The 22,895-nt window shown below is 42.8% G+C and overlaps 1 protein-coding gene across 1 annotated transcript in view; it reads right to left on the bottom strand.

The window, feature by feature from the left end:
* obscna (obscurin, cytoskeletal calmodulin and titin-interacting RhoGEF a) overlaps positions 1–22,574 on the bottom strand; it is a 51,299-nt gene extending 28,725 nt beyond the window's left edge. Inside the window, exons 1-45 of the mRNA XM_053680579.1 lie at positions 21,998–22,574; positions 20,612–20,683; positions 20,257–20,523; positions 19,419–19,580; positions 19,077–19,181; positions 18,721–18,987; positions 17,762–18,031; positions 17,417–17,683; positions 16,817–17,080; positions 16,474–16,740; positions 16,112–16,381; positions 15,753–16,019; positions 15,110–15,376; positions 14,751–15,023; positions 14,201–14,464; positions 13,639–13,905; positions 13,279–13,545; positions 12,913–13,179; positions 12,542–12,808; positions 12,171–12,437; positions 11,816–12,082; positions 11,109–11,375; positions 10,727–10,993; positions 10,366–10,632; positions 9,994–10,260; positions 9,515–9,781; positions 9,166–9,432; positions 8,463–8,732; positions 8,087–8,365; positions 6,795–7,052; positions 6,178–6,444; positions 5,826–6,092; positions 5,460–5,726; positions 5,059–5,325; positions 3,927–4,193; positions 3,562–3,828; positions 3,177–3,443; positions 2,811–3,077; positions 2,421–2,687; positions 2,017–2,283; positions 1,628–1,894; positions 1,229–1,495; positions 839–1,105; positions 477–743; positions 125–391 (exon numbers count right to left, since the gene is read on the bottom strand). Coding sequence (XP_053536554.1) covers positions 125–391; positions 477–743; positions 839–1,105; positions 1,229–1,495; positions 1,628–1,894; positions 2,017–2,283; positions 2,421–2,687; positions 2,811–3,077; positions 3,177–3,443; positions 3,562–3,828; positions 3,927–4,193; positions 5,059–5,325; positions 5,460–5,726; positions 5,826–6,092; positions 6,178–6,444; positions 6,795–7,052; positions 8,087–8,365; positions 8,463–8,732; positions 9,166–9,432; positions 9,515–9,781; positions 9,994–10,260; positions 10,366–10,632; positions 10,727–10,993; positions 11,109–11,375; positions 11,816–12,082; positions 12,171–12,437; positions 12,542–12,808; positions 12,913–13,179; positions 13,279–13,545; positions 13,639–13,905; positions 14,201–14,464; positions 14,751–15,023; positions 15,110–15,376; positions 15,753–16,019; positions 16,112–16,381; positions 16,474–16,740; positions 16,817–17,080; positions 17,417–17,683; positions 17,762–18,031; positions 18,721–18,987; positions 19,077–19,181; positions 19,419–19,580; positions 20,257–20,523; positions 20,612–20,618 — 11,233 coding nt within the window. The 5' untranslated portion in view covers positions 20,619–20,683; positions 21,998–22,574. The remainder of the gene's footprint in view (positions 1–124; positions 392–476; positions 744–838; positions 1,106–1,228; positions 1,496–1,627; positions 1,895–2,016; positions 2,284–2,420; positions 2,688–2,810; positions 3,078–3,176; positions 3,444–3,561; positions 3,829–3,926; positions 4,194–5,058; positions 5,326–5,459; positions 5,727–5,825; positions 6,093–6,177; positions 6,445–6,794; positions 7,053–8,086; positions 8,366–8,462; positions 8,733–9,165; positions 9,433–9,514; positions 9,782–9,993; positions 10,261–10,365; positions 10,633–10,726; positions 10,994–11,108; positions 11,376–11,815; positions 12,083–12,170; positions 12,438–12,541; positions 12,809–12,912; positions 13,180–13,278; positions 13,546–13,638; positions 13,906–14,200; positions 14,465–14,750; positions 15,024–15,109; positions 15,377–15,752; positions 16,020–16,111; positions 16,382–16,473; positions 16,741–16,816; positions 17,081–17,416; positions 17,684–17,761; positions 18,032–18,720; positions 18,988–19,076; positions 19,182–19,418; positions 19,581–20,256; positions 20,524–20,611; positions 20,684–21,997) is intronic.
* Positions 22,575–22,895: the final 321 nt, after the last annotated feature.

Here is a 22,895-nt window from a genome sequence, read left to right as displayed (position 1 = left end):
GTGAGCCAGTTTTACGTGAATTACTGGTTATTCACGAATGTAGAGCAGTGAAGCAAGCATGCGGAGAAACTTCCACATGTAAGTGAAAGTACAGAACAGAAAAGACTTAATAAAGAACATGAACCTTTTACACCAACAGTTGCCGTTGTCTCCAGTTTGCTAGCACAGCACTTGTAAACACCACAATCTTCAGTGTTGAAGTCATAAATCGTAAGCTGTAGTTCACAGCCATTTTGCTTCATCTCATACTTATTTCCAGGCATCAGCAGAACTGTGTCCTTCTTCCACTGCGCTGAAGATCCAGGTTTAGAGAGCTCACAACACAGCACCACAGTCTTGCCTTCATCTACCTCTTGACTTTCAAGCTCCTTAGAGAAAAATAATGGATGTTCTGGAACAGAAAAAGAACATGTCTATCAGTTCTGTCTCACACAATTCATCTCTTGATTGCTCTCTGCACTGACTAAACTATATACCTTTAACCGTGATGGAGGCTGTGGTCACTAAACTACCAGCACAACATCTGTAGCACCCAGTGTCTTGATTCTTCAGGCCATAGATCTTAAGTTGATGTTTACACCCATCTTGCATCATCTCATACTTGCTTCCTGTTCTAAGCAGCTTCTTTTCCTTGTTCCACTGCACAAAAATTCCAGGTTTAGAGAGCTCACAGCAGAGCAAGGCAGTTTTACCCTCTTCTACATCCAGATTCTGAAGCTCCTTGCAGAAGAACAAAGGTTTTTCTGGAGAGAGTAAAGAGCATGGTGGTCAATGTTCTTCCACAATGATGCACTTTGGTCAACCATATTTGTTGTGTTGGTCACAACAAACCACACACCTTTCACCACAATAGATGCTGTGGTGACGAGACTGCCAGCACAACATTTGTAGGAGCCACTATCAGAACTCCTCAGATCATGGATCATAAGCTGCAGTTCACACCCATCCTGCTTCATTTCATACTTCTCTCCAGGTTTCAGAAGAAGAGCTCCTTTCTTCCACTGCACGGCAACTCCTTGTTTTGAGAGCTCACAGGACAACAAGGCAGTATTTCCCTCTTCTACCTCCAGATTTTGAAGCTCTTTACAGAAGAACAAAGATTTTTCTGGAGAGAACAGAGGACACGGTGGTCAATACTTTACTCACTAAGAAGAACATTGTAAAGAATACTGCAGAATTCATGTTTCAACTGTATTTACCCTCGTGTTGGTCGTAATATATGACCTACCCTTCACTACAATAGATGATGTCGTGACGAGGGTACCAGCACAGCATTTGTAGGAGCCACTATCAGAACTTCTCAGCTCATGGATCATAAGCTGCAGTTCACACCCATCCTGCTTCATCTCATACTTCTCTCCAGGTTTCAGAAGAAGAGCTCCTTTCTTCCACTGCACGGCAACTCCAGGTTTCGAGATCTCACAGCACAGCAAGGCAATTGTACCCTCTTCTACCTCCAGATTTTGAAGCTCCTTATAGAAGAACAAAGGTTTTTCTGGAGAGAACATAGTACATGCTGGTCAGTTCTATATCTCACAAAGGCGTAGTACCTAAAACCTATTGTTAAATGTATGCTCCACTCTTTGGTCAATCATATTTATTATGATGATCACAAGAAACTACACACCTTTCACTACAATAGATGCTGTGGTGACCAGACTACCAGCACAGCATTTGTAGGAGCCACTATCAGAACTTCTTAGATCATGGATCTTAAGCTGCAGTTCACATCCATCTTGCTCCATTTGATACTTTTCTCCAGGTTTCAGAAGAAGAGCTCCTTTCTTCCATTGTACAGCAACTCCAGTTTTAGATAGCTCACAGCAGAACACAGCAGTTTCACCTTCTTCTACCTCCAGAATCTGTAGCTCCTGGCAAAAGAACAAGGGTTTTTCTGGGGAGAGCAAAGAAGATGGTGGTCAGTTCTTTTCTCACAAAAATCTCATCATAAAACTTGTTGCCAAATACATGTTCCAACTTTATTTACCCTTATATTCACCATAGTACCCCACCTACCCTTTACAAGAATTGAGGCTGTCGTGGTGTGTATACCAGCACAACATTTGTAGGAGCCACTATCAGAACTCCTCAGATCATGGATCTTAAGTTGTAGTTCACATCCATCTTGCATCATTTCATACTTCTCTCCAGGTTTCAGAAGAAGAGCTCCTTTCTTCCATTGCACTACAACTCCAGGTTTAGAGAGTTCACAGTAGAACAAGGCAGTTGTACCTTCTTCTACCTCCAGATTTTGTAGCTCCTTGCAGAAGAACAAAGGTTTTTCTGGAGAGAAAAAATAATGCAGTGGTCAGATTTTTCTCACAACAACACAGTACATGAAGCAGACTGTCAAATTTATGCCCTCACTCTTTGGTCAATCGTATTTGCACACAACAAATATGTCATCTAAAACCACATACCTTTCACTACAATGGATGCAGTACTGACCAGGCTACCAGCGAAGCATTTGTAGGAGCCACGGTCAGATCCCCTCAGATCATGGATCTTAAGTTGTAGTTCACATCCATCTTGCATCATTTCATACTTCTCTCCAGGTTTCAGAAGAAGAGCTCCTTTCTTCCATTGCACTGCAACTCCAGGTTTTGATGTCTCACAACTCAGCAAGGCAGTTGTACCCTCTTCTACCTCCAGATTTTGTAGCTCCTTACAGAAGAACAAAGGTTTTTCTGGAAAGAACAAATAACCTGGTGGTCAGTTCTTATCTCACTAAGGTGGTCATCATAAAACATATTGCGGAATTCATGTTTCAACTGTATTTACCCTCGTGTTGGTCGTAATATATGACCTACCCTTCACTACAATAGATGATGTCGTGACGAGGGTACCAGCACAGCATTTGTAGGAGCCACTATCAGAACTTCTCAGATCCTGGATCATAAGCTGCAGTTCACATCCATCCTGCTTCATCTCATACTTCTCTCCAGGTTTCAGAAGAAGAGCTCCTTTCTTCCACTGCACTGCAACTCCAGGTTTCGAGATCTCACAGCACAGCAAGGCAATTGTACCCTCTTCTACCCCCAGATTTTGAAGCTCCTTACAGAAGAACAAAGGCTTTTCTGGAGAGAACAGAGATCATGGTGGTCAAAGTTCTCTCCCAATGACAGAGTTCATAAAACTTATTGTCGAATGTATGGCCCCACTCTTCAAAAACATACCTTTCACTACAATAGATGCTGTAGTGACCACACTACCAGCATAACATTTGTAAGAGCCACTGTCAGAACTTTTTAGATCACGAATCTTAAGCTGCAGTTCGCATCCATTCTGCTTCATTTCATACTTCTCTCCAGGCTTCAGAACTATTGTTTCCTTTTCCCACTGCACGGAAACCCCAGGTTTCGAGAGCTCACAACACAACAAGCTGGTTTCACCTTCCTCTGCTTCTTGATTTTTGAGCCCCTTGTAGAAGTACAAAGGTTGTTCTGAACACGACAGATTAATACGTTGTTAAATAGTCGTGTAACCTTTCTCAGCTCTTGGCAGATTAATGCATGCATGGAGAAGGTAATCAGTGTAATAATGGAAAATGATTACACATACCTTTGACAAGAATGATCGCTGTGGTCGCTATGGTATCAGCATGACAACTATAAGTGCCACTGTCCTCACATGTTAGATGACAAATTTGAAGTTGTAGCTCACATCCATTCTCCTTCATTTTATACTTATCTCCTGGTCTAAGCAGGACTGATCCCTTCTTCCACTGCACTGCAACCCCAGGTTTAGAGATCTCGCAGGTTAGCAAAGCAATTCCACCCTCCTCCAACTCCATATTTTGGAGTGCCTCATGAAAGAATACTGGTACTTCTACAGAGAATTCAAGGGTTATTACTAAAGTTTATTTTTACTAAACGTTATTACCATACTCTTAAATACGGTGCCCATTCTGCCAAAATGCCGTGTACCTTTCACTTCGAGGGATGCCGTGGATTCAAAGCTACCAGCGCAGCACTTGTAGGAACCACTGTCTTGATGTGTTAAGTTATGTATTTTAAGCTGTACTTTACAGCCATTTTGCCTTATCTCATATTTACCCCCAGGCCTCAGACGGGTCGTACCTTTCTTCCACAGCACTGGAACTCCAGGTTTAGAGAGCTCACAGAACAGCGAGGCAGTCTCTCCTTCCACTGCTTGCATACTTTTGAGTTCCTCAAGAAAGAATGGTGGCTGTTCTACGTGTACATAAAATATAAATACATCAGTTGATCTTACGTCACTTATTTAGTGGTTAAATTACAGGGGACCAAAACACCAACTGTAGGTTTCCATGATGTACTGTATATCAAGCTTCTTGAATTACCCGATTGCATCACTAGCGGTAATCTAGTAAATGGTTGACATTATGCGAGTAAGAAGCAACTTGCTACATAATTAGACAAGCAGGTGAATGGATATTTTACTCCTTAACATGTTCCCTTCGTGCCGCTAGCATGGCTCAATTTGACCCACTATTCCTCAAGACAGAAGGAAGGTTCGGCTCTGTCCTGGTACCGTGGTGGTGGAATGAATTTCCCCTGGCTGTCTTCAAGTAAAGACTGAAGACCTACCTCTTCACTGAGCAGTTAAATGAGCACTGATTAAAAAGAAAAAACATGTAGTAATTTTATTGCTGTACCAACTCGTACTTACTCATCTCTAAGTGTTTTAGGTTAATGGTATTCTTAGACCCTGGCTTATTTTTACGAGCATGAGGGTATGTTTTTGATAGTGACTACAAACACTTCTTTAAGTTGTTCTAGATCAGGGGTGTCCAATCTTATCCGGAAAGGGCCGGTGTGGGTGCAGGTTTTCATTCCAACCAATCAGGAGGCACACCTGATTCCACCTGTTTAATCAGTTGATCTTGGCTTTCAATAGACTTTAGGTGTGGCTTCTAATCGGTTGGAATGAAAACCTGCACCCACACTGGCCCTTTCCGGAATAAGATCGGACACCCCTGCTCTAGACAGTTGGCCATCTGACATTGTAAATGTCAATTTTGGCTTTAGACAAACTCTTCTACCTGACATGACGATCCAAAAAATGCATTGTACATACCTTTCACATCAAGGGATGCTGTAGTCACAATGCCACCTGTACAGCATTTGTAGGTACCACTGTCGTGATTTGTTAAGTCATGGATTTTAAGCTGAAATTCGCAATCATTCTGTTTCATTTCATACTTAGTTCCAGGCTTCAGCACTACTGCTCCTTTTTTCCACTGCACTGGAACTCCAGGTTTAGAGACTTTACAGCAAAGGGAAGCGGTCTCACCCTCTACTGCTTCCAGATTTTGAAGTTCCGCATGGAAAAACAGGGGTTGTTCTGAAATAGTAAAATGGACAATCTTGAGCTGGATGACTTTACATATACACATATACATACATATATATACATATATATGTATATATAGGATTTTAGAGAATTTGCATGCAATATTACCCAGAGACTGGACATACCTTTTACCATAACAGACGCTCTAGTAACCAAGCCACCAGCACAGCATTTGTAATTTCCACTGTCCAGACCCTTCACGTCATGGATCTTAAGCTGCAGTTTGCAACCATCCTGCTTTAATTCATACTTGTCTCCTGGTCTAAGCAGCACTCCTCCTTTCTTCCACTGCACCGAAACCCCAGGTTTAGAAAGCTCACAGCACAAGAAGGCGGTTTCACCCTCCTCTAACTGCTGACTTTGTAGCTCCTCGGAGAAGAAGAGTGGTTGTTCTGGGGGCGGGGGTTATTCCATTAAAGGTTTTGTAGCTCAATTCCAAATATATACATCCAACAGAAAACTTGTCATTCCTGAAATTTTATATTCTTTACCTTTTACTAGGATATTAGCCGTTGTCTCTAGGCTACCAATACAACACCTGTAGACTCCGCTGTCCTCACATTTCAAGTCATTTATCTGGAGCTCTAATTCACAACCATTCTGCTTCATCTCATATTTGATTCCAGGTCTCAGCAGCACGGTTCCCTTCTTCCACTGCACTGGAACTCCAGGCTTAGAGAGCTCACAGCACAGGAAAGAGGTTTCACCCTCTTCGACTTCCGTACTTTGGAGTTCCTCACGAAAGAACAGAGGTTGTTCTAGGAACAGGTGGCTTCAATTTAGACGTCATTAACAGAAAACATTTTTGATCATTGAATACGCTTGACACATTATGTCGAATACCTTTAACACTGAGACTAGCCTTCGTCTCAATGCTATCCACACAGCACCTGTAGATGCCGCTATCCTGAACTTCCAGGTCGTCGATTTGAAGTTGTACTTCACGACCGTCCTGCTTCATTTTATACTTGTTTCCTGGTCTAAGCAGAACACCTCCCTTCTTCCATTGCACTAAAACTCCAGGTTTCGAGAGCTCACAACGCAGGAACGCAGTTTCACCCTCTTCTACCTGTTGATTTTGAAGTTCCTCACGAAAGGAAAGTGGATGTTCTGGAACACAGAATATAGGTCCAGTTTCAACATCAACGATCCGTGTACTAATAAGGCGCAATGGGATTTACATTACAAATCATACGTACATTGACAATCTGCGTGATAATGTTTTGTAACTTTGATAACACTCTAGAACAAGGATGTGAAAGGTTCTAATGAAATTAATTTGAGATCCAAATGCCATAAATGTCAACAGTGTCTATATACAAAAACATATCATTTATAGATTCAGTCCCAGGTTGTACAAATATACTGCATATACCGATTTTTAGATTAAGCTTAATGAGTTTGACAACCATGGTCTGGAAATTATACAAGAACATACCCTAATGTTCATATTACATTACCTCTGATGGTGAGAGCAGCCATACTTTGCATGTCTCCTGTGTCACACATATAAACCCCAGTATCCTCTTTGTCCACTCTATGTATTAAAAGCAGGTTGCGCTTCCCTTCTTTACGAGGTTCATACTTTTCCCCTGCCAGAAGGGTGACGTTGTTTCGTTTCCATGTGACGGGCGTGCAGTCGTCCGAGGTAACACAGGATAATGTGGCAGTATCGCCCTCAAAGACGACCATGTCTTTCAATTGCTCTTCTATCAAGACTGTGCAAACAGAAGGTCATTAAGGATGGATGGTATAAGTTATTATTGGAGAAAACTATTCGAAAACACTCTCTTGGCATCTGACTAAGCTTTAAATAAGTCAAGGTTTCACATGTGCAGTGTTTATTCTGTTTGATTGGAACCCTTGTATGTTCTCCCCTCTCTGTGGTTCTTTAGGCAAGTAAGAACCCAGCAATCATGCTCCAGTGTGGACCAAACCAACCAGTCTGAGAGCATCTGAGTGAGGTCAGTTACAGTTAAATTTATATAGCGCTTTTCTAGACACTCAAAGTGCTTTACATAGTATGGGGAAGGGGATCTCCTCAACCACCACTAGTATGTAGAATCTACCTGGATGATGTGACGGCGGCCAGAACACCCATCACACACCAGCTGTTAGTGGAGAGGAGAGAGTGATGTAGTCTATTCAGAGATGGAGATTATTAGGGGGCCATGATAGATAAAGGCCAATGGGGGAATTTCACCAGTTATATCCCTACTCTTTACGAGAAGTGTCCTGGGATTTTTAACGACCACAGAGAGTCAGGACCTCGGTTTAACGTCTCATCTGAAAGATGGTGCTGTTTTTACAGTATAGTGTCCCTGTCACTATACTGGGGCATTAGGCCCCACACAGACCACAGGGTGAGTGCCCCCTGCTGGCCTCACTAATATCACTTCCAGCAGGTTGTTTCCATCTGTTTCAAAGCATACTCTAGCATGGTTCATTTGTAGTGCGAAAGTGATTCAAACCTGAAGTGACTCGACTTCAAGAGTATCAAAGATGGAAGAGGAATCAAACATTATGAGGGAGTTTTTAGCCATTTTTGGTTTTCTGGTTTCATTAATTTGATTAACATTTTCATTATTCGATTAAAATGTTAAATGTCCAGTGTGAAACCAAATCAAACCAAAAAGCAAATAAACCAAAAGTATTCATTTTGTTCTAATTCGGACGTGAGAACTCGACTAATCGGTGTGAAAGTGTCCTAAGGGTAAATAGGCGGCGGAAGGACCCTCACTTCCATTCTCACCTTTGGGTTTACTATTTACTCGTAGACGAGCTGAAGTCCACTCTTCTCCTACCACAAACGCCACGATACCCGACTCCTCGGGTGTTGTCATGGTAAGTGTCAGGTGATGCTCACGACCGCAACACCTCATCTGATTCATTTCATTTTCCTGCAGAACAGTGGAGTCAAGCCACCACACTCCATCTGTGACATCGCTATGTGAAAGCTCGCACACAAAATGAGCGTTTTCTCCTGCAGTTACAGTCAGGTCTCGTAGCTCTCTCACAATTCTCACACGCTCTAAGAGATAAAAAATAAATAAATAAACCCTTTAACACGACGATGGAAGCGTCGTCAAATATTTTACGCATTTCCTAAAAAGACTTTTGCCATTTACCGATCACTCTAAGGTGTGCTGATGTCGTCTTGCCCCTTGTGCTACATGTGTACACACCAGCATCCTCAGACCTTACTTTCCTGATCTCAAGCTCCTGTGTTGAGCCCTTTTGGTGTAGAGTAAATCGGCCACCTTGTGTGATCTGCTGTGAGTCTTTTTTCCAAGCCACTGGTGCATTAGGACTTGACAGCAAACAACTGAACACCACAGAGTTCCCCTCCTTCGCCTCCTGGTCCTGTAGTTCTTTCTCAAAGAACACAGAAGCTGCAGCTGCGTTTAAAGAGGAGTCATGAAAACAAGGTTTGAATGCAGGGTCTCACTTCTTTCTAAGATCTTAGAAAGTGATGTTTTTTTATTTTATTTGAAGTGGTATATGAAGCAAAATCTTTACAGATTCAGGTTTAGATAAAAAACAAAACGTCTCAGTGGTCCAACATGGTCGTCAGACGTATTCTCTTCATTTAAAAATGGGTGCAACGTGAGAATGGGAATGTGTTTGAGCAGAACAGCATGAAATTTTGAACAACGAAATGTTCTGTACAATGATATTCCGTTCATTACACGATGAAGCAGGTGTATATGGGCATGTATAATGAGTAATGGATGTATAACGAACGAGAAAACGATTGCAATACATTTTCCTGCATTTATTAAAATCAACACCTTCTTGTTTAGGAGATGAAACAGCCTGCACTGGACCTACCCCTGACGTTAACTTCAGCCGTTGTCTTTTGGTCTCCGATAACACAGCTATACTCCCCGACGTCCATAGGAAGCACATTCCGGATGTGTAACTCAGCAACTAACCCATCCTGCTTCATCTTGTACTTAGATCCGTTACTAAGTTCCTCTTCATCTTTCCACCACTGCACAGGTACCCCGGGTTTAGAAAGCTCACAGTGCAGGACTATGATCCCTCCTTCTGGAGCCTCCTGGCTCATTAGATGTTGTCTGAATGTGACCGGAGTGGCTAAACAACCAAAATAGTTGATTATGAGGAGGCAAGACATTTACTCAAGTGACAATAAAAGCTTGTGAAGACCTCGTCCTACCAGACACTTTGATGCTGGCTTTAGTAATCTGATCCCCACATGTGCAGCTATACACTCCACTGTCTTCAGGCATCGCTTTCTTGATCATTAGAGCCACTGTAGTATCTCGGTGTGTAATTTGGTATTTCAGTCCAGACTTGAGCAGTTCCTCCCCTTTTTTCCACTGAACAGGAACACCAGCTTTGGAGAGTTCACAGTGCAGGAGTACATTGCTCTCCTCTTCGACGTCTTGGTTTTTTAACTTCACTTTAAAGATAATGGGTGGAACTGGAAATAGTAGCCAAAGGGATGAAAAATGACTGAGAGGCTTAGCTTGCCTACATTCTAACTGAAAGCCATGCAAAGCCTGAGAGCACAAGAAGCAGATTTATATACTATACGAAGGAAAGTACTTTGCCACAGCAAGCAAAGCAGGAGCCGTCAAAAGCTATCCGTGCTAGCTGAATGGTGCACACCACTGGGAAACCTGCACGCCTTACCGTGAACCGTAAGCTCAGCGGTCGACTCAGAATCCTTGGTTTTGCATGAATAGTACCCAGCATCACTTTCCTCAATGTTGTGTATGATAAGCATGGTGATTTTTCCATCTTGCTTAATCTCATATTTATCTCCTGCTTTCAGAATAACTCTTCCTTTCCTCCAGTCCACCGGTGCGCCAGGTTTTGAGAGCTCACAACTGAACACGGCAGTTCCCCCTTCTTTGGCAACTCCGTTTTGGAGCTCTCGTTTGAATGTGACTGGTAGAGCTACAAACCCATAGAAATGTGACATATCCATGTGGAACAATATGAACGAAAGAATAACGTGATACATTTTTTAAATTAACCTGCCGTGAGTGTAGCAAAACCTACCCCGAACTTTGATTTCTGAGGTAGTCTTTTGGTCTCCTATTGTGCAAATGTATACACCAGCGTCCTCACATAAAACGTTCCTAATAACCATCTCGACACTCTTTCCCTCAGTCTTCATGTGGTATTTTTCACTGCAGGTCAGCTCCTCCTGACCCTTCCACCATTTCACCAATGCTCCCGGTTTAGAAAGTTCACAACGTAAAGTGATGCTCTGGCCTTCCGCTGTTTCTTGGTTTCTCAGGTTTTGTCTGAAGACCACTGGTAAAGCTGAGAACATTATACAAATTATACATGTGACATCAGAAGAATCCCAGTCAACATGTCTGTGTTATGAGGTATCCTGATGTAAGTGGTTTCATACCTTTTATTGTAACTATAGCATTGGATTTCTGATCCGGTCCTACACAAGTGTAGACACCACTATCTTGAGGTACTACTTTTCTGATGACAAGCTCCATTTTTGTGGCCATATGTCTCATCTGGTATTTCTCCCCAGGCTTGAGCAGTTCTTCTCCTCTCCACCACTCTACCTGAGCGCCGGACTTTGAGAGTTCGCAACGCAATGTGACATTGTTCCCTTCTTCAGCTTCTTGGTTCTTCAGTTCTTGCTTGAAGGTGATTGGTAGAGCTACACAAAACAATAGTTTACACCTACAGGAAATCTGCTTTTTTGCATTAAATGGTGCCCCGTATGAGGCTTCAAGATGATTGACTATCAGCTGATGATAATCAGTCTTTCCTACCATTGACTTTGATGTGTGCCTCGGCACTCTGCTCTCCACAAACACAGCGATACACTCCACTATCGTCTGGCTGTGTTCTTCTTATTAAAAGTTCTGCTGTTGCGTCTTTTTTTCTCAACTGATACCTCTCCCCAGTGCTTAGCATTTCATCTCCCTTCCACCACTCCACATGTACTCCAGCTTTGGAAAGTTCACACTGCAAACTGACGCTGTTTCCCTCTTGAACTTCCTGGTTCTTCAGAACATTTTTGAAGGTTGCAGGAAGTGCTACAAAAAGCCAGGGAAATTGTTGGGTTTCAACATGTTCCAGCATAAGCATGACAAGGAGTCCAAGAAGACATTAGTAAATAAAGTGCTGATTCCGACATTTTGAATTTTAATTTAGTCACTTTAACCAGACCAGTGCAAGCGATGGGGTTGAGCGTCTTCTTCCAAGTAACAATGGAAGTATCTGCTAAAGGCAAATTTCTGACTATAGGAATAGGATGAATCTCTGAAAGGGGGTTAAACATGACCTTATAGAGAGAAGTTCAAATGTGATGTTCTGGTGCATCAAATCTTACAGTGGATCATGGAATCTTCAACAGAAGTTCTTCTGTTGCTAGTTAGTATATGGCATGCAACCGTCCATGTTCTGGATAGAATTATGTGTAACACAGGTACTAGGAATCTATTGTGCAATCTGTTTTGTGCCTTATATGTCTTACCTTGCACAGTAAGTTCAGCGGTCGATTGTGCGTCTTTGGTTTTACAGTTATAGTTTCCAGAATCACGCACTTCCAGGTGGTTTATTTCCAATTTGGTTAACCTTCCCTCCAGCCTCATCTTGTACTTCTCTCCTGGTTTCAAAATAACTCTTCCTTTTCTCCACTCTACTGGAGCCCCAGGTTTGGACAGTTCACAGATGAACACAGCCACGTCCCCTTCTTTACAAACCTGATCCTGGAGCTCCCGTTTGAAAGTAATCGGAAGAGCTGAGGCACCAGAAACAGACTTTTCAATCCAACACTGTAGATTACAGAATGCGTATTCAACTGATTTGAGCAAACCTTTCATGAGTACCTGTGATTTTAACCTCTGCAGAGCTTTTGTTCTTTCCTGTATCACAACTGTACATTCCAGCATCGCTAGGAAGAACATTTGTGATCGCCATCTCAGCAATCTTGCCGTCTTGTCTCATCCGGTACCTCCCACCTGGCATCAAACGCTCTTCACCTTTCCACCATTGCACAGGTGCTCCTGCTTTAGAGAGCTCGCATCTTAGTACAACATTGCCTCCTTCTAAAGCTTCCTGGTTCTTCAGGTTTTGCTTGAAAGTAGCAGCCACACCTCCAAAAACCCAAAAGCAAGCCATGTAATTAAGGTAATTGGTAGAACTGTCATACTTTGAAAAATGAAACATAATACAACTGAGTAATAACTGACTCTCTTACCAACAATCTTTATCATGGCTTTGGTCTTCTGGGTTCCACATACGCATCTGTAGACTCCACTGTCTTCAGGCACAGTGTCGCAGATAATAAGCTCATGTGTTGCATCTCTTTCTCTCATCTGATACTTTTGTCCAGGTCGGAGAAGCTCTTCTCCTTTCCACCATTCCACTGGAACACCAGCTTTCGACAGTTCACAGCGCAAGGTCACTGTCTTGCCCTCCTCAGCGACCACGTTTGTTAGCTTCTCTGTGAAACGGATCGGTTGCACTACAGAAAACAATTCACCACAATAACAAAAGCGTTAACTCCAGACATACCCCTGACGAACCACAAATCAAGTAGAACAACTGGTGGAATTTTATGACACTTACTGCTAACAGTAACCCTAGCTGATGTCTGGACATCGCCACATGAGCAGCTGTATACGTCACTGTCCTCGCATATCAAACTGAAAATCGTTAGCTCTAATGCACAACTGCGTTGTCGCATCCGGTACTTTTCTCCAGACTTGAGCAACTCTTGGCCCTTTCTCCATTCTACAGGAAGTCCATCATTTGATACCTCACAGTGCAAGGTGACACTGTTTCCTTCTTCAACAACTTGAGATTTAAGCTTCTGTTTGAAGGTAATGGGTTGGGCTAGGGGAACAAAAGTTTCAGGCAATCTTCCGGTATTTATAACACCAATGCTACTAATAATGCGCTTTTATTTACCAAGTGTCCAAAAACACTGCCAACCTTTTATCTTAATCGTGGCATTGGTCCGTTGGTCAGTACACACACAGCTGTAGGTTCCGCTGTCCTCTGGCACTGGATTCCTAATGACCAGCTCATGTATGGATACTATTTGTCGCATCTGATACTTCATCCCAGGGCTGAGCACTTCCTCGTTCCTCATCCACTCCACTGGTACTCCGGCTTTGGAGAGCTCACAGCGTAATGTCACGGCCATGCCCTCCTCTGCTTCTTGATTTTTAAGTTCTTTGATGAATGTGATGGGAATATCTGCCGACAAAAATGGCAGATGTTACCCTACTGTCTTGCTCTAAAGCAAAAATACTTAAGTGAGAATATTTTTTTCTGTTTGTCATATCTTACCACGGACTGTAACAGTGGCCATGGTCCGCTGGTTTCTGCAAATGCACGTGTAAGTCCCTGAGTCCTCAAGTTTCACGTTGTGGATTGTGAGAGAAAGATAGTTTTTCCTTTGCTTCATTAGGTATTTCTGTCCTGACCTGAGCGTCTCGGCTCCTTTACGCCACAAGTACTGAACGCCAGGTACGGAGAATTCGCAGAACAGCGTCACACTACTTCCCTCGTCAGCTTCTTGACTATACAGCTGCCTTGTAAACTCAGCAGGCACAGCTAATAATGATGAAACAGAGAACAGATTCAGGGTAAACATTAGCTGGACTCTTTTAAGGTTTTAGACCAAAGGCATGTTAATTTGGTAAATACAAAGGGACAGGTATGAAAAGCTCAATTTCAAATTCAGGGGTACCAACTTTAAACAGCTGGTTTAATAAGATCTCTAGAGTCTCTTGAAGTATCTAACCTCAAAATATGCATTACAGAATTGACGCTCTCACTATTACACTGTTATGAAGGACTTTTCCGGATGCAGAAAAACGGAAAGTTTTAATGTTGCGTGAAGCTTCACCTTTAACAGTCACTGTCGCCTTGGTGCTGACGGATCCCGCGTTACACTCATACACTCCTGCATCAGTGTCCTTGACCTCGCGGATGGTCAACCTGGCCTCATTTCCATTGCGAGTCATGAAATAACTGGAGGAATTCCACATTAAGCAGCCATCCTTATACCACAGGATATGGCATGGTTTTGAGGTCTTGCATAACAGATTTAAACTTCCTCCCTCTATAGCTTCAGCGTCCTCTAACGGTTTGATAATTGTTGGACGTCTTTCTGAAAAAAAAGGCTAAATTCAGTATATCAACCTCAACACCACTTTCAGTGTATTCTGTCTAAATGCTGTTTTACAGTGTCCGATTTCCTCACGATAATGTCTCGCAGACAAAAATTTCGTTCATTTCGGTCGAGATTTCTATCGCGCAAACGTCTGGACAAAATCTCGGAATATCATATTCCATCATAGGACAATCAGGAGAGCATCTATCATGTAGTCTGATATGGAAAAATATGCGAACACGAATTAGATCGCACGGCCGGCCACGGAATCGTTACCTCTTACCTCTTACTAGCAGCGAAGCGTAAGATCTCTTGTCCCCAGCTTCGAAAGATATTGTTCCTGTGTCTTTGCGTGCAAGCTGTTTGATGGTAAGCGTGTGGTAGCCACCACTGGTCATTTGGATCTCGTTTAAATCATTAGTATACAGCAGAGTCTCGTCAAGATACCATTTAACCTCGGTGAAGACACTTGGACAGATACGACACTTGAATACGGCAGTGTCCCCTTCCAGACATTTAACATCCTCCAGTTCATCTAAAATAAGCACTTTCTGACCTGAAGCAGAGATCAGCAAGGATATAAAGAGGGTTATATAGTGTTTATAAGAATTCCTCATATGAGCGAATGCAGAAAAGCCTTACCTTGTACCGTGAGTAACGCCCTGCTCTGCATCGACCCAACATCACATGTGTACAAATCGCTGTCACCCTTCTCAAGGCTGAATATGGTGAGTGAGAGGACAACACCTTTCTTCACCATCAGGTACTTCTGACCTGACTTTAGCACCACCATGCCTTTTAACCAGGTCACCTTGGCGGCAGGTCGTTTGGTCTCACACTCCAGGACTACCATATTCTTTTCCTCTGCAGTTACATCTCTTAGCTCCTTAGCAAATGTGTGCTGTAAGTCTACCAGGGAGAAAGGGAGAGTTTTGGACATAAAGTATATTATAAAAGCTCAGTAGGCAACTGCAGGAAGCGAATCAAACTTGGCCGATGCTTGGAGAATGCATTTTGCTGTCTGGTTAGATTACCTACGTATGTACAGTGAGAAAACGAACCAAAACGCAAACGAACCCAAAGTAGTACATTTTGTTCTGATTCGGACTTGGCAACCGGAATAACAGTTGCCCTGAAAGGTATCTAAAATCTCTTGATGTCAAAGGATTCCTCCGTATATTTCATCATAACTTCACTTAGCTACAAGTTGCACAATATGACATTGCTGCACTCGCAGCAACGAGCCCATTTTATAATTACATCAACCAATAAATAATGCACTTACCTCTGACCTCTAACCTTGCCCTAGTGGCGATTCCGTCAGCCTCGCAGCAGTACTCTCCGGAGTCCTTTACAGTCGCATTTTGGACTACTAGTGTAACCAAATAGCCTTTTTGGACCATTTTATACTTAGAACTAGACTTGATCAACCGGCCATTTTTCAACCACTTGATGGTCGCTTCAGGTTTGGTAATCTCACAGCTAAGCTCTGGATCTTCTCCAGGTACTGCCTTAATGTTTAGCATGTCCTTAAATACCCGTACAGGCTTCTCTGAGAACAGACGACACGGAATATGTGCTCAATTTTACAGTTAACCAAAACAGTGTACCTTCTTCAAAATCAAGATGTACAGTATGGTATACCTTTGACAAACAGCATGGTCCTGCAACTGAGATCCTTGATTGTGAAGACCACATCTCCAGCATCAGTAATCATAACCTCTTGGATGTTCATGGTGTACTTGCGCCCCTGGTTAGCAACTTGGATTCGACCATTGCTGACGATCGGCTGGCCATTCAGTGTCCATGAGGGTTCATCAATGATGTCATGTGACAGAGTACATTCGAAACTGCAATATTCCCCCTCAAGAACCGAAATTGTCCGTAAGCGCTTGACAATGGTGATGTACAGGTCTACAAAAGAAAAAAGGAAGTCAATTTGAATTACTAGAAATGCCATGTCTGTTAGTCGGTTGATTAGATTTCAGAGTTCAGATTGGACTTACCACGAACGACAACCTTGGCTTTTGTTTGGCTAGTCCCTACGTCACAAGAATATTCCCCAGCATCGTCTTTTCTGAGCTTGTGAATGATCAGAGATAACAACTTTCCCAATTGAAGAATTTCATGTTTCTCACTGCCATTTAGGACCGTACCGTCTTTCCTCCAAACAGGGGTTACTTCTTGCTTGGAGACCTCACAGTGTAAGCAAGCTTTGTCACGTTCCTCAGCCACAACATCTTCCAAAGATCTAAGAAACACTGCTGGCCTTTCTGAGCAACGGAGACATACCAAATAAATTTCTTCTTAGATTTCTCATCGGAGTATAAATAAAAACACAATCCTTACCTTTGACCCTAAGTATGGTGGACTCACTGATGCCGACAGTCTTGAAGGTCACCCTGCTCTCCTGCTGGGTAAGCCTTTTCAGGACCAAAGTGTACACTTTGCCTGAATTCTGGATCTTGTTTGTGTGACTGGCATGAATTACCCTGTCATTGAGAAGCCACTGGACACTTGGTGCTTCATGGTTTAGCTCGCAGGAAAACACAGCTGTTCCTTCTTCTTCGACCTCTACGTGTTCCAGATGCCGTGTGATCTTCAGCTGTTTCACTGAAAAAAAAAACTTAGTTGTTTCTTACTATAAGAGCATTCCCCTACCCCCAGTTTTTCCCCCAATTTGGTCACTTTCCCATCCATCAGCTGTCATATGACAGCTACGAACCGGGGACACAGCTACCAACACATTCATCTGAAAGTTGTGATCCCAGCCGCCATATCTTCTCAAAGTGATGTTCATGCTGTGTCACAGGGCAGTGTATCGATAGGGTGAACAGTTTTCGGTTACACCACTCTGGAGCCCTAGCATAACAGTATTTTCTTCACACCGTACAACTTGATTAAAACTTTCAGGCAACACAGAGGCTTTGGAAACATTTAGACCCATACCTTCTACATTGACTCGACCCTTGCTCTCAGCTCCACCAGCCAGGCACCGATATTCCCCTGCATCTGCAGCCTTCACATTCCTGATGGTCATCTCAATGTGGTTCTTCTCCTGCCTCATGTTGTACTTGCTTGAGGGCAGCAAAGGAGCTCTACCTTTGAACCAGCGCACCACTCTTGGTGAAGGACAAAACTCACACCTGAGAGTCACCAAGCAGTTCTCTTTAACCTCCACATCTGAAATGGGCTGGGTGACCACCAAGGGGCGCTCTGTTTGGTTAAATCGAGAGGTACGTATTAATTCGTAGCAGCAAACAGATCTCTGGATCACCCCTTTGCTTTCTTTACCTGTAACAGTAAGCTGGGCGGTCGACCTGCTCTTCCCTGAGCTGAACTGGACGATGCCACACATGCTGCTGTTGGTGTTGGTGAAAGTGAGTCGGTGTGATGTTCCTTTCCTCTCGATCCTCACCTCGGGGCCGGAACTTAGCAGCTCCCCATTCAAAGTCCACTTAGGGGCTCGTTCTGCATCAATGCTTGTCTCCACTCTGAAACACGCCTCCTTAGGCTCCATTACTTCGACTGAGCTCAGTCCACGGACAATGCTGATAGCCTGCTCTGGAAGGACAGGCATAACTTAGAATCTGTAAAAGTTTATCCAGTCTTGAATGGCAGTTAGAGGAAAGGGTGGAGCTACTGTAATCACCAGGCTGGATTAGTACAAATAATTAGGATACTAGTTGGTACGTAGTAATAGTACATAATCTGAGAATCAGTACCCGCTAAATTTGGTCGAAAACATAGAAAACAAAAACATCAAACATGAGAGGTAGCTGAGCTCTGAGCCAGAATTTACACACCAGGAAGAACAATGACATACTGATACACCTCTATTACATGTAATATAAAACATGCTAAAACTGAAAATCCAAGCCATGACCATGACTCTTCTGATTTAAGTCGAACTACAGTCCGTGACTCGCCTCACGTCTCCAGGTTCTCTGGTTTGATCCCGAGGTTGGGGTACTGTTTGTGTGGAGTTTCGCATGTTCTCCACTCTCCCCCTGGTTCTCCAGTTCCTTCCCACCTCCCAGAAACATGGCAGGAAGTAGACCGACTATAATAAATTATCCCTAGGTGTGAATGAGTACCCTGCGATGGACTGGCTCATATTCGTCCAGGTATACTCCTGACTCAGTGATACACTGGTACATCGACACCATATTGTCACGACGACCCAAGGATGTACATTTTTTTAAGATGCCTACGTTCTGAGATTGTAAGTGATCCGATTGTAAGTGTCTCACCCTCTACAAACAGTCGGCAAGAAGTCTTATCATCACCGGCATCACAGACGAAGGTGTCCTCGTCCGACGAGCCCACTTCTTCAATGCTCAGCTGCCTGTAAAGACCTTCACTAATAACCTGGTACTTCTCATCAGGTGCGATTTCTCTGTCCCGTTTGTACCATGTAACCTCAGCGTTCGCGCGGGAGACCTGGCACTCCAGCAGGGCGCGGTGTCTGTACAAGGCAATCTTCACCCGGAGCGGTTTCACAATCTGAACCGGAAGCTCTGAAACACATCGCTCGGTTTTAAACTTTGGTGCGTCACACATCCCAACGCTAAGCGTTTTTAAAATATCGCATCATTGATGTTTTTACCTTTCACTCTTAGCATTGCTGTCGATGACGCTCTCTCTGCCACGAAGGTGATTTCACCAGCATCTTCTGGCTTGATGGCTTTGAAGATCAGTGAGTGAGTTTTACCTACATTTGTGTTTGGAGACAAGTTCACAAGAACAGGTCATGCTAGCGAGAAACCGCAAAGCGCAGACCTCGTCCGTTACGGCGTTCCCGCTAGGTGTTACAAAGAGCTGACGCTGGAGACTCCTTCCGTAAATGTTAAACAAACGTCTCCTTACAGAAAACTCCACCATCTGACCAATCAGAATTCGTAAGTGCTGTAAACCCCAAGTTAACAACTATTCAGGCGCCGACACTCACCTTCTTGTCTAATTCTAACGTCGTCCCTAGCTTTAATCCTGCTGCTGTTCTTGAACCATTTTCCATCCACGTCCTCCAGGTTCACTTCGCACACGAACGTCACGCTCTCCCTTTCCGTCACGCAGACATCCTGAAGATGTTTTAGGATCTGTATGTCTCTGGCTGGATGAAAAGAACAGCGGGAAATGAAAGTGGAAATAAAAATGTGTGTCTCAAAACGAGTTTTATAACGGTTTCATTAGCATTAATACAGTTCGCATGCACTTTTTTTTTTTTTGCCATTTACGTGGGGGAAAAAGCATTATTGCTGCTATCCCTATTATTCTCATGCGACTCCATCAATCTGATCAAACTTTTCTCATTATTCTATGATTATATTTATACTACAGCATGTAAAAAAAACAACAACAACAAACAAGCCCAGACTAACAATCTCATATAGTAGCGTATCTTTTTTTCATCCAGTAGCAGAAGTTTATAGCATAATGTACGACTTTGTTGTAATCTGTTCGAACTATAACAGTGTTTACCTGCTACAAAGTAATTTCATAGCTCGATACTAAAGCAATGGATATTCACTCCGCTTTAAATATCGTCATGACGCAAGTCAAAGATTGTATTTTACAGCACTCATTTTATATAAAACATCCCACGTCACCATGCAAATTATTGACCTGAGCTTATATACGTACAGCACATTCCCATGCATTATACACCTTCTTTAAACGTCGAATAAACATCGACTTACAGATAAACGTCCCACGTGTACTCCGTCCTGTTCGGTTATGTTTGATACGTTTGGTTTTTTTCAGGAGACGAGCTCACTTCACGTTGTTACCTGTTACCGTGAGATTAGCGAAGGTCTCCGCTCCGTCTGCCTGAAAGCCGATCAGGCCCACGTCTAACAGCGAGACGCATGTCAGCGTGAGAGTGTGTCTCTTCCCCCGCGTTGCGATACGACACGTGGGCTTCGATTTGAACGGCAGCCCGTTCCTCGTCCACACGCTTCGGACATAAGCGTGACTCAGAACCACCTCGAACGTCCAGGCTTCCTTTTCACACAGCGTCACATCTTCAAGACCTTTGATCACCTGGATCTTATTCACTACACAGCAAACAACGGATGAGCAAGCATTTATCAATAAAAACAAAACAAAACAATGGTTTAACCCTAAACAAATATGCGTCCTTACAAGTCATGGTAAAGCCGTCTATTCACTCACAAACGCTTGCGTCAGTTTCCACCTGGGTCACCATTTCCTCTCCTGGTGAAAAAATGATTCACATAGAATATATGCACATAAAATGGCGATTAAATTCATGCACTAATTGAAAATCCTGGATATGATCGTAGCGTTTTGCGATCCTGCTGATTCTTCACTCTACTGCAATCTACTCTCATGACCCGTTATTGTTTCTGGGTTCCTGGTCCCGTTTCACTCCACTTGAACAACTCTAGTTTCATCTAAGCCAGGGGTGTCCAATCTTATCTGGAAAGAACTGGTGTGGGTGCAGGTTTTCATTCCGACCAAGCAGGAGCCACACCTGAGTCTACTGAAAACCAAGATCCAGTGATTAAACAGGTGGAATCAGGTGTGGCTCCTGCTCGGTTGGAATGAAAACCCGCACCGGAACTTTCCGGATAAGACCGGACACCCCTGATCTAAGCCCCGGTGCGTGCACTCAACGAGAGATCACTACAACGGCTGCATAATAATCTGTCTACTCCTACTGATTTAGCGATGAAATACATTTTGGGGAAACGTTCTTGGTATTCAGATCTGGATTACACGTTAAATACAAAATGGCTTCCACGCTTCTTATCCAGCAGTGCGTAAAACAGCACCTGATCCAGTACGTCCCATTATTTTGCATTATTTAAAAAAAAAAAAAAAAACATTTTTATACCGTACATCAAAAGTAACTTGTAATGTGCTAGGTAATTAAGCCACGATACTAAACTGGTCTCATGGCTTGAAGGATAAGCTGACCAAGCGCTCATTCGCTGTGCATACAGCTCTGTGTAATTCAATTCGTAACTTTATCGGTGAATATTTCAGTTAACAAAAAAAAAAAAAGAGTAACGTCTCCGATTAAGTCTCCTCCGAAGACTTCCATACCCTCGCCTGGGTTAGGGTTCGAGTTAGGGTTAGTGATGATGACAAACGAGAAACGCGATGCTGTATAAACTGAAACATGATACCAAGCTAGCTCACTGAATAACAACAACAACAACAGCGTATGTCTAAAAAAAAATAAAATTCTGGATTATTCACAAGTAATAAATAAATAAACATACGATTGAACAGCACAAGGTATTCACACACATCATTAAACATCATGATACCGTGACGTCAGTGTCATTTCACTTTAATGAATTACTGGCAATGTTTATTAACATAACCTGAACCCCCCCCCCCCACACACACACACACACAATTATAAATAAAATTGGTGCAAAGAAAATCCAGAGACACATTTCTGCAAGTAATGTTCTACCGGTAGTGTTCACGCTCAGACTTCTGCAGAATATTACAGCAAGACGTTGCATATAAACTGACCGTCATGTTATTACTCACCCACTGCATTATTAGCCGAAGGTTTTGCACAAATCCCTAAAGATCAACAAAAACAAAAAAGGTTTGTCCGGAGTCTCCCGTGTCGCCCCGCGCGCACTCCCTCGTTCCCCGAGCTACCACACGGCAGAAAGTGTTTCCTCTCGGGGTTTTTTTTTTTTTCTTCTTCACTAAAGCTACACTAAAGCCGAACAGCTGACATGTCTATCCTCACGCTCTCTCTCTTTTTAAAATAGATACGCGTCATTACCCATAAAGATAGCAACGGGTGAGTATCGGCCTGCGCGAAGCAAAGCTCTATGACCGTACCAGTCTGAAAAGTTAGAACCGCGCGGGACAGAAACAAAGCATCTGATATCCGTCACTCTGATCTTTATTCTTAGTTGTTTTGTTATTTTTGAAAGAAAGATTTATTTTGACAAATAATCTGCTCAAATGACTACGTTTTTCATTGTTGCGTCATAAAATATAAGAGCCAATCACATTCCGTTATGCAAATACAGGACCTGCGACATGGGTTTTCCAGGGATTGGGGGGCGGGGTATGTAGGTTTGCAGGTGTTTCTAATTTGCATAATCAGAAAATAGGGATTTATTTGATGAGGGTGACTTTTGATTTGTTTAAATGATAATAATGAAAAATTTAAATGGTCAAAATAAAGACAGATATAGAAAAAAGTAGATATTAGGCAAATTTATCTAATATTTATTATTCGAATAATATTCTATGATTATTGTGAGATTTTTGGCTTCAAGGGAAACGACTGCATCTTATTGTACTGAATGATTATTTTGTTACTTTACACATTTATAATTCGTTTAGCTTATGGACGGAATATCCATAGAAACGGCTCGAATAATCGTATAATGATTCTATAATAACGTACTGATCAGATCAGCTA

Source organism: Ictalurus punctatus, chromosome 5 (genome assembly GCF_001660625.3).
Source record: "Ictalurus punctatus breed USDA103 chromosome 5, Coco_2.0, whole genome shotgun sequence".
Taxonomy (NCBI): Eukaryota; Metazoa; Chordata; class Actinopteri; order Siluriformes; family Ictaluridae; genus Ictalurus; species Ictalurus punctatus.
The sequence above is the reverse complement of the archived record's forward strand: the minus strand, read 5'-3'. Positions and strand labels throughout refer to the sequence as shown.